This window comes from Octopus sinensis, linkage group LG28 (assembly GCF_006345805.1).
Source record: "Octopus sinensis linkage group LG28, ASM634580v1, whole genome shotgun sequence".
NCBI lineage: Eukaryota > Metazoa > Mollusca > Cephalopoda > Octopoda > Octopodidae > Octopus > Octopus sinensis.
The window spans coordinates 1,501,418-1,513,561 of NC_043024.1; the positions used below are offsets into that span (position 1 = coordinate 1,501,418).

Sequence of the window (12,144 nt, forward strand, 5' to 3'; positions counted from 1 at the left end):
TCTACACAAACCATACATTGACTGACTCACACACAGACACTGAAATACACACACAAACACAATGTATAAAAGTCTATGTGTATATTTATCTACACAAGCCATACATTGACTGGCTCACACAGACACTGAAATACACACAAACACAATGTATAAAAGTCTATGTGTATATTTATCTACATAAACCATACATTGACTGGCTCACACACAGACACTCAAATACACACACAAACACAATGTATAAAAGCCTACAATGTATGACACATACACATACTATACATTGAGTGGTGCGCGCACACACTAACAGTATGGCAGTCACACACACACACACATACATACATTCATTTATATATATACATACATACTGTACACAGATAACTGCCACACACAAACATACACACACGCAATATAAAAGTCTACAATGTATGGCACACACATCACAAATACAAAGATTTGTGAGGGTTCCACTCATATTTTTCCTTCAATGTATCCCTAACCTAAAGCTATCTTTCTCTCTCTCTCTGTCTCTCTCTGTATATATTTATTATTTTATTCCCTTCCAATAATAAATACTATTATTTAACAACTATATTACTATTACTATTATTATTATTAGTATTATCATCATTATTGTCTTTCCATGTTCATCGGTCTTTCCCGGTATATTGAAGATGTATATGTGCGTGTAGGTGTGAGTGTATGGGTATACAATGTATGCGCGCGTGTGTGTTTGCGTATAGTGTGTATATATATGTATATATATATACATATATATACATATTTAAATGTGTGTGCATCTATATATATATATATATTATATATACATATTTAAATATGTGTGTGTATATATAATACATATTTAAATATGTGTGTGTGTATATATATATATATATGCACACACACATTTTAAATATATATATTATATATATATATATATATATATATATATATAATATATATATATATACACATATTTAAATATGTGTGTATATATATATTTAAATGTGTACTTAAATATGTGTGCATGTTAATGTGCATATATGTGTGTATATATATTTATGTGTCTGTGATACATGTGTATTTTTTTGTATTTTAGTATTTAGTATATTTTAGTGTATATGGCCTGCTTCTTCTTCTTCCCTTCAAGCTAGAACAATCGATCGGCCATAGAGAAAGAAAGAGAAAGACAAAGAAACAGAGAGAGAGAGTGAGGGACAGAGTGGGAGCGAAAGACAGAACGAAACAGAGAGAGAGCGAGAGTGAGAGAAAGAATGAAACACAGAGAGAGTAAAAAGAAAGAGCGAGAGAAAGATAGAAATACAAAGACAGAGAAAAAAGAAAGAGAGGGAGAGAGAATGCAAGCAAGAGCAAGGAAGGAAGAGTGGGAGAAAAAATAGCGAGAGAGTGAGAGAAAATAGACAAAGATAGAAATACAGAGAGAGAGTAAAAAGAAAGAGAGAGTGTGCAAGCGAAAGCAAGAAAGGAGGAGTGGGAAAGAAAATAGAGAGAGAGTGAGAAAATAGACAGAGAGTAAATAGAGAAAGAGAGAAAGATAGAAATACATAGAGAGAGAAAGAAGAAAGAGAGGGAAAGACAGTGCAAGCAAGAGCAAGGAGGGAGGAGTGGGAGAAAAAATAGCGAGAGAGTGAGAAAATAGAGAAATTAGACAAAGATAGAAATACAGAGAGAGAGAGAGAAAAAATGAAAGAGAGGAGAGAGAGTGCATGCAAGAGCAAGGAAGGAGGAGTGGGAGAGAAAATAGACAGATAGAGAAACTAGAGTGAGGGAGCGAGCGAGAAGAATAAGATAGATAGATAGAGGCTCCTGACAACGCTGCACGTTTATTTCGATCGCCGACTGCAAGCCGTAGTGTTGTGTGTATCATCCACAACACACACACACATATATACACACATATATACATACATATATATATATATATCCACACACACACACATACACACCTATATATATATATACACTCCATATATACGCCATATTCCACTCCATATATATCTCTATGTATGTATAAAGCCGTATATCTATGTGTGTATATATAGACGATCTAGGTAGACTCTTACATACGTGCTGCTGCTGCTGTTTGCTATATATATACACATATATATACATACATGCGAGTGTATATATGTGTGTGAGCGAGTGAGGTGTGTATATATAGCTTGTAAGCTGCCAGGGAGAGCGTGTGTGTGCGTGTGTATATAGCTACATGTATGTATATGTAGCTTGTTATCCAAGATGGCAAACCTTTTGAACAAAGACCCGTTCACCTATCACCAGGAATACACGGAATTCGTTAAGGAATTACGCCAATATCACAGCAACAGAGGGTAAGGATGGCACATAAGAAATCAATGGATTTGTTTATGGTTTTCATATTCGTCTGGATTCGGTGGAAGTGTGTGTATTTTGTGTGGTGGTGTGGTGTGGTGTGTGTGTGAAGGCAAGAAGAGATGGTCGATCTTGGAAACCATGTCTTCTCTCTCTCTCTCTGTGTCTCTGTGTGTGAAGAGATGGCTTTGCTTCTTATATATATATATATTGAGGATTATTTAGATGTATATATATATGTGTGGTGTTTTGTATTGGCGATGTTTCGGTGTGAATGGATATTTATATGTCTGTATATATGTCTATCTATGTGTGTGTCTGGTTGTGTCTTTCTGTGTGTTTGTAGCTGAATGGCTGATAGCAGAGGCAGAGAGAGAGGAAGAGGGGCACACATTCGCGTGTCCATTATTCACTTTTTACATATACATACATATATATATATACTCTGTTATATATATTTATATATACACAGATTTTTTTTGTGGATATATTTGTATATATATATATATAAAATGTTGTATATATATATGTATAGATGAGATGTATATATATATAGAGAGAGAGAGATGAGATGTGTGTATATTATATATATATATATAGATGATATGTTTATATATTATGTATATATATAGATGTGTGTATATTATGTATATATATATTGATGAGATGTGTGTGTATATATATATATATTTAGATGAGATGTATATATATATATATATATATATATATATATGTGTATATATATGTATATATATATATGAGATGTGTGTGTGTGTATATAGATGAGATGTGTGTGTATATATATAGATGAGATGTGTGTATATTATATATGAGATGTATATATATAGAGATGTGTGTGTGTATATATATACTTATAGAGGTATAAGTGTATATATGTGTGTGCATATGAGTTTTTTAAGTATGTATAAATGTATAGATATATATGTAATTTTATATATATATATATACGAGATTTATGTATATGTGTGAGTTTTGTATATATATATGAAATTTTTGAATCTGTGTATATATATATATATATGATTTGTGTGTATATACGTATATATTTATGTATATATGTATATGAAATCTATGTATATATATATATATTTTGTGTTTCAAGTTTGTGCATTATTAAATTTTATAAACTCATACACTTACGGCATGTATATATATATATATATATATGAACATAAACTTTAAAGGGAAGTGTCTACGTTTAATAATTTGTGTATTTCTGTATAAATATTTATCTATTTAGATGGACTTATATGCCTATATATATATATGTGTGTGTGTGTATAAATATGAATCAGTGTGTGTGAATATATTCATATGTATATATACATATCTGTGTGTGTGTGTATATATATATGTCTGTACGAAAGGTATACATGTGCACATATATGTATCAGATTTCAACAAAAAAAATAGTGCCATGGCTTATATTTCTGTTTTGCCCGTTTGTTTACGTATGTTCCCATCAATAAATATACGCCTCACCACTGTCTGTCTGTCTGTCTGTCTGCCTATCTAGCCATCTGTCCATCCATCAATCCATCCATTTACCTATCTACCTATCTATCTATTTGTTTGTGCATCTATCTATCCCTCTGTCCCTCTATCTATCTATCTATCTATCATCTATCTATCTATCTATCTATCGATCTATCTATGTATCTGTCCATCTATTTCTCTCTTTGTCCATCCATCTCTCTCTCCATCCACCTCTCTGTCCATCCATCTCTCTGTCTGTCCATCTATGTCTGTCTGTCTGTCCATCGTATCTATCTATCCATCTTATCTTTCTCTCTCTCTCTCGGTATGTACGTATATATATATATATATGTACGTATATGTATGTATATATATATATATGTATAAATAAATATAAAAGTCACATCCAGATATGTTATGCATATATATATTTGGTCGCAAAATCCCTTAAGTGTAGTTAGTATTTCTCTCCAAAGTATATGTGTATATATACGTACCCCCCTCACTCGACAGACATAGGTCTAAGCCATCGTAATTATCCGAAGAATTGTAATTTATTTCGTTCAATGTGTATCTTTCCCAGGTCGAGGTTTGAAACTAAGACTTTGCCATTTATCGCCTTCAAGGCACACCCGAAGGATTTCGTCTCCCGATCGCTCGCGCACACACAGAACCGAGTAACACACACATACATATACTCACATAAATATGCATATAGATACATACACACACACACACAAAATACATGAACATAAGAAGCGATTATGTTTTAAAAAATTTTTAAGGAATAAAAATTTGTTACGGAAAATGCCGAACAAATACTTTTAGTTTTGATAGACTTTCACCGAAAGATCGATATATATATATATATATATATATATATATATATATTCATCCATCCATCCATCCATCCATCCATATATACGTAATGTTTTCGGCGTGGAACCCCACCATAAACCCAGGATATTCAAGCTGTTTTCATTGCCCACCCCTAAATTTTAGTGCGTGGTCTTGTACCCTTTGTTCCGAATCTATATGTACACATTTATGTGTGTGTGTATATGCATATATGCGTGCATACGTATATATGCACACACACATACATGCACGTACGCATACATAGATGTACATACATCTGTTAGATTCAGAGTCCCACATCTGTTTATTATCTGGTCAAAAGAACTGGAAGAACTACATGCGGTGGACGTTGATGCTTTCAAGAAGCACCTTGACCTTCTGCTGTCCAAGATTCCAGATGAACCTACATCAAAAGATGCCACCAATATCACACTCTCTACTTTGCCAAAAGCCAGTCACATGAGAATGTCCTTTGAAAAGGTGATGAAAATGGTGTATATATATAGGGAGAGTTTATACAAAAAAAAAACAAAAGACGAAGACAGGTGGTAACAAAACAAACAGATGTATTAGTATATATATATGTATGTATATATATAGGAAATTATGTCATCGACTTCCTTTAGCTTACAGTTGTTTCTGCTATAAGATGCAATGCACACATAGTTGAATGCTTGTGTTATGATCACTCTTATAGCTTCATTGGAGCTTCATAAATGAAGCATATTGCCTGGTAGCTTTTTGTAACTATAATTTATCAGTTTCTTCATAATACTGGCAATGAAAGAAGCCACTTGTATGATCATGACACTCGCTTACAATTGTCTTGTTAAGTGAAGGCAAAGGGTCATGGATGCATATACACACACATATAACCACTCACGTATGTGTGTGTGTGTATATATATATATATATATAATGTGTGTGTGTGTGGGTATACCAATACACATATGCACGAAGGGCTTCCATAAGGTTCCTTCTATGAAATTCATTCACAGTGTTTGGTTGGCACAATGCTATCACTGAAGATACTTGCCCAAAGTTCCACACTGGGGGTGAACCTGGAATCATGTTATTAGAATGCAAGCTACTCAACCATAGAGCCATGTCTGTGTATGAATGTATTTACACACACACACATATATGTGATAGGCTTCTTTCAGTTTCCATCTACCAAATTTACTCATTAAGGTTTTCGTCAGCTCAAGGTTGTAAAAGAAGACACTTGCCCAAGGTGCCACACAGTGGGTCTGAACTCGAAACCATGTTTGGAAGCAAACACCTTAACCACATACCAATATTGTGCCTATATATATATATATATATATATATATAAACAAAACTGTCCAACAATGGGAACGTGAAACTCTGAGTAACAGCTTTTGTGATATTCTTCCTGCTTTTTAATAAAGCATATTACTCTACCTCTGGTAATCGAGTACTATTTTTTCCTCCTTGTTTTGCATTTATGTACTTACTCTGGTTTATATATGTATATATATATAAAACAAAATAAGCAACAGGATATCATGTTGTGATCTTGTTGCTTATTTTGATTTTCTTCACCTTACTTTGAGCTCTGCTGATAATACTGGACTGACTTGGTGCTTCAATGTAAGTACCTAATTCAAATGAATCACAATTATTTCTCATATATATATAAAGTTAATCCAAACAAGAAAGCACAAAAAACGCAACAACGCGAGGACAAATATAGTATTATTGGCCGCTCAGGAAAGAAAGAGGGTTTAACATTTCGAGCGGAGCTCTTCGTCGGAAACATAGGAGAAGGAAAGATCCAGAGAAGGGAAGACAGGAAAAAAATCGCCAATGGTACACACGCGGTCACATTTTATATATATATATATATATGTATGTGTGTGTGTGAGTGTGACCTAGTGGTTAGGTTGTTGCACAGATGTTTGTGAGATTGTGGTTTTGTTAATTGGGCTGGGCAGTGCATTGTGTTCTTGAGCAAAACCTTTCATTTCATGTTGCTCCAATCCACTCAGCTGACAAAAAGGTGAAATCCTGTGACATCCAGTGGGTAGGAATATATACACAAAAGTATTGACCTTATGAGCCTAGAGCTTTAGGAAGGGCATTTTTTCTTTCAAGGCAGTGCCCCAGCATGGCTGCAGTCAAATGACTGAAACAAGTAAAAGGTAAAAGATGTATGTAAATGTAAATATGTATATGTGTGTATATACAGGGTGCAAGAGATATCATCATCATCCTTAAATGTCTGTTTTTCATGCTGGCATGGGTTTGACGGTTTGACCAAAGCTGAAGAGCTGCACCAAACTGATTTGGTTTGGTTTCCAATGATTGGATGTCCTTCCTAATGCCATCCAAGACTCTTGCAGGCTAATACTCTTCACCAGAGGGAGTGACTGGTAACACCTCTGCGGTGCAGGACAGATCCTCTTGAGTGCAGCAAGGTGCCAGGTATCTCAGTCCTTTGTCATCTCATGTGAAGTTCAGAGGACACATTTGGTAATTTAATAAAACAACATTTATCCAGCAAAAATCGAAATGTAATTTTATAAAAAATTGTGCACAGGTTTTCAATAATCTTCAATGAGATTCTTTGAATCTGCCTTCAGCTTTGATGACTGCTTCACTGAAGAATCAGAATTGTTCACATGTCTGCAATAAACAGTCCTTATTTAGTTTTGACATCATCTGGACAGTGGCTGCTTTCATTGACCCTATGGCAGTGTGAGGCTCTTGGTTAGTCTGTGGGATTTAAATCTGGCGAGTTTGGAGGTCATCGGTTTGGTGTTATGATTATAAAGACTGTCTGACGTCCATTGTTTTGAGAAGGTGCTGAGTCTATTTGAAATGTGTATGGCCTTTTATTATATACTTCATCCATGCTGGGTTTAACAAATTGTCTGCAGTACCTTAACATATGTGGGAGTCGTGTACCTTAGTGGTTCAGGTGTTGGACTCATGATCATAAGATTGTAGTTTCAATTCCTAGACCAGGCGATGCATTGTGTTCATGAGCAAAACACTTCATTTCATGTTGCTCTAGTCCACTCAGCTGGCAAAAGTGTGTAGTCCTGTGGTGGACTGGCATCCAGTCCAGCTGAAGAATATATACGCCATAGAAACTGGGAATCTGGCCCTTATGAATCGGCATGACTCAAGAAGGGAATTTTACCTTGTTTTTACTTAACATTTCCAGTAACATTTAGTTTTAACCCTTTAGCATTTAAACCGGCCCCATATGGCCCAAATATGTTCAAACATGCCAGATCTGGTCTCTCCCACCTACCTTATGATGTCTTTCTGAAAATAAACAATCATATCCTCAAAGTCTTGAAGCATTCAAGATAATGCCTGATTAATTAAAGACAATGTGAATAAATAAACGTTACATTTGACAGAGTAATCTGAACACTAAAAGGGTTAAGACTCTGTTGAACAATGTTTGGTGGTGGCACGATGGCATCTTTATAATTCACCACTCTTAAAACCCATCACAATTGCTGAAAACTCTGGTGACATCAGAAGGATCTGCACATAACCATCTGTCATTTCTCTTGTTCAGTCTTTGGTCAAAGTTTTTCTCGAACCAAACTCTGACATGTTCATGAAGGATTTTCTTTTTTTCAACCTGTTGGCATGACTCAAACAGTTTTCCTGTGTCTTTGCAGATATCAACTGGCCTCTTCCCAGTACAATACGACTTGTATAAAATGTCCTCATGCACCACAGTTCCGATAGCCCACTCTTGACACCTGAAGATCTTTGGCAAAGGCCCTCATTGATTTTCTGGGATCATCATTGATAATGCTTTGAACCCATTGGATGATTTGTAGTGTCTCCAGAGTGTCTAAATGTTTAGAAAGTTTTTTTTTACTCTTTGATAAGTTGAAACATTCCTGACAGAGGCTTCCAATTCTGTCCAAACTTAGTGTTCAAAAAGCTTTGCAATGTATAGAGAGCTATTTTCTACAAGCCCTTCTATACATAGGTCAGTTATGACTGCATGTTTTTCTTTTTTTTTTTTGTGTTAGCATTTTAGCTGCCATGGGGGATCCCAAAAGGAATAAAATCCTTTTTAATTGCTTTGAAAAGAGTAATATGCTGATAATTGTCTTCAGATATACCTCACGTGATATATGTGAATGAATATGTATATATATATGTGAATGTGTGTGTGCATATATATACACATACACACATACAAATGTATGTGTATGTGTCAATATGTATGTATATATATATATATATATAAATCATTTAACATCAGTTTTCCATGCTGGCATGGTTTGGATAGTTTGACAGGATCCAGCAAGGTGGAAGGCTGCACCAGACTCCTGTCATCTAGATTGGCATGGTTTTTATGGCTGAATGCCCTTCCTAATGCCAACCACTTAACAGAGTAGGCTGGGTGATTTTTTTTGTATGTGGTGCCAGCATGGGTGCTTTCTACATGGCACTGGCATGGGTGCCTTTAGGTGCTTATAAATATATTTGGAAATATATATGTATATGGATTAGGTATCATCGTTTGACATTTACATATACATATATATATATATATATATATACACACATATACACATAAATATATATATATTTGTGTATATGTGCAAATGTTAATATATGTGTATAAAAAGGTTTATATATACATACATATATATATATATATATAAAATATGCATACATTTATATAGACATGTTTTATAATGTACTGGTGTTTGGGTGATTTCCTGTTGGTCGTTAAATATTTTATGCAAATTTGTGTAATTTTTCTGGTATGTTTAATTTCCCTTTATCATTATATACTTTAACCCTTACTCTCTCAAATGTAATGCTTATTTATTCATATTGTTTTGAATTAATCATGCATTACCTTGTAGCTTTGATATTTCATTGATGTGATTGTGTATTGTTAGAAACGACCTTGTAGAGTATGTGTGAGATGCCAGATCTGGATGGTTTGAATATAAAACAAGTAGAATATTTGGGTTGGATATGGCTAGTTTAAATGCTAAAGGGCTGATAGTTCTTTCTTAATCAAATTAGAATAATGGCAAGCACTCAAAGACTGTTAGAATTTTTTAAGAACTCTGGTATTATTTGATTTAGCCATGTAAAAGTCCCCAGTTTATAACACACACATCTTAAAATTTCAATTCCTATGATAGGGAACTGGATCATACACTTAGTATGTACTGTAAAATATCATTTTGAAAAAGCTTCCTGTAAGTTCAAGCAAAGATCAATGTATGGTTTATTATTTGCTATGCATTACTTTTCCATTATTATATATATATATATAATATATATATATATATATATATATATATATATATATATATATATAATACATATATATGTATGTATATATATATATATAGATACATATATATGTATGTATATATATATATTATATATATATATATGTATGTATATATATATATATATATTATATATATATATATATATATATAATATATATATATATATGTATGTATATATATATATATATATGTATGTATATATATATATATACATATATATATATATTATATATATATATATATATATATATATATTATATATATATATATATTATATATATATATATATATACATATATATGTATGTATATATATATATATATTACATATATATGTATGTATATATATATATACATATATATGTATGTATATATATATATATATACATACATATATATACATATATATGTACATACACATAATACATACATATACACATATATTATACATACACACACATACATACACATTTTTGTATTACTAATCTTTATAAGCACACAATTACAGATGTTATAACATAAACAGTGGAAATCTCTGCAAAAGAGTCAGCTGTCGGAAATATATGACTTATTATAGTCCTTACAATGTACCGTAACAGCCTCCCGTAATGATTATTTGTTTTGAAAACTTTTGTGCACAGTAATCAAATACTTTATTTGAAAGAAAATGAGATAAGTTTATATTTGGTTGACACAAGATTAAACTTACAATTTGGAAAGATGTGTTTATCGATGTGTCTGTTGAAAGTAACTTAGCAAATGTTTGGGCAATACTTTTAGTTCCAGAGGGCCAAATGGAGATGTTAAAAAGCAGTATCTTGCAGTGTAAGGGAACTATGTCGCAGTGAATAAAAATTATTTTTGTAATTGAATCACATAGTTGAAATCTTGAAGAGGAATTTATAAACCACATTTTGATAAAAAGAATATTTCAAAATTGTAATTTTTAAGAATTTTCTAGACAGAGTAGACTTAGTAATTGCTTTCTTTTAGTAAAAGTTACACATCATCATCATATGTCTGCTATCCATGGTGGCATAGGTTGGATAGTTCAACAGGAGCTGGTCAGCTGGAGAGCTGCCCGGGGCTCCATGTCTGTTGTGGCATGGTATCTACGGCTGGATGACCTTCCTAACATCAACCACTTAGAGTTGACTAGGTGCTATCTATGTCTGTCTCTGTGTAGTTACATATGTATTTGTATGTATATAATGTACATTATGCATATATATATATACATATATATATATATTTATGTGTATGTGTGTGTGTTTATAAAATATGTGCAGGGGTTGGTCAAAATAATGGAAACTGTTATATTGTATGGAGTTGGTCTCCTTTTGGTATCAATCACAGCTTTAATGCATTGAGGAATTATCTCGTACAGCTTCTGAATTGTTTTTAGGGGAATTTTAAGCCATTCTTCAAGTAGAATCTGCTTCAATTCTATCACGAATGATGGCAGATGAAAGCAGCTCCTCAATTGCTGTTCTATGTGCTCTGTTTGATAATATTGAGATGAGATGATTGCAGGAAGTAATCCAAGTGCTCAACTTCACTTTTGTAGTGTTCATACTAATAATGTTTGATAACATTAGTTATGTCAGTCAATGCGTTACTGTTCTGGGTGATTGCTATCAGGGAATTTGTTATAGGGTGGACATGATCAATCAAAATACTCAGATAATAGTTTTTTTTTTGTGTTGAGCAATTAAAAGGTCGAGAATTCTGTGGCCGCCTCCATGCTTCATGTTAGGGGCCAAACAGTCAAGTTTGAAGACTTCTTTGGGCTGTCCTCAGATAACAACTTATCCTAAAGTAGGGGCGGTTAAGATGTCATTGTTCCATTGAGCCATTGACCAATTTCTGATAGTCTAGACACCATGCTTCCTGCTTATCATTGTTGATGGGGGACAGGAGCGGTGTAACAGTTGTAATCCTTTTATGGTATCAAACTTTATAGAGCTTAGGACCTTTTTTTTTTTTTTTTTTTGACACAGGTCTGACAAGGTGGGTGCTTAGTTCTGCTGTCACTTAGATGATTTTTAGATACATGTTTCACTATTTTGCAGGCTCTGTCTATGAATTTTGCTTTCTGTCCGAAATGCTTGCAAGAGTTGGTT

At 33.3% G+C, this 12,144-nt stretch overlaps 1 protein-coding gene across 6 annotated transcripts in view; it reads left to right on the forward strand.

The window, feature by feature from the left end:
* The first annotated feature begins 1,790 nt into the window (after nucleotides 1-1,790).
* The window catches only part of LOC115225720 (AT-rich interactive domain-containing protein 2), a 101,781-nt gene continuing 91,427 nt past the window's right edge, over nucleotides 1,791-12,144 (forward strand). For 3 of the 6 annotated variants that reach the window (XM_029796640.2, XM_029796641.2, XM_036514621.1), the window contains exon 1: nucleotides 1,792-2,345. In XM_029796640.2, the coding sequence (XP_029652500.1) occupies nucleotides 2,254-2,345 (92 nt within the window). In that variant the 5' untranslated portion in view covers nucleotides 1,792-2,253. Of the gene's footprint in view, nucleotides 2,346-12,144 lie in introns of all 6 variants that reach the window. The other 3 variants (XM_029796643.2, XM_029796645.2, XM_036514620.1) reach the window with 2 other exon arrangements.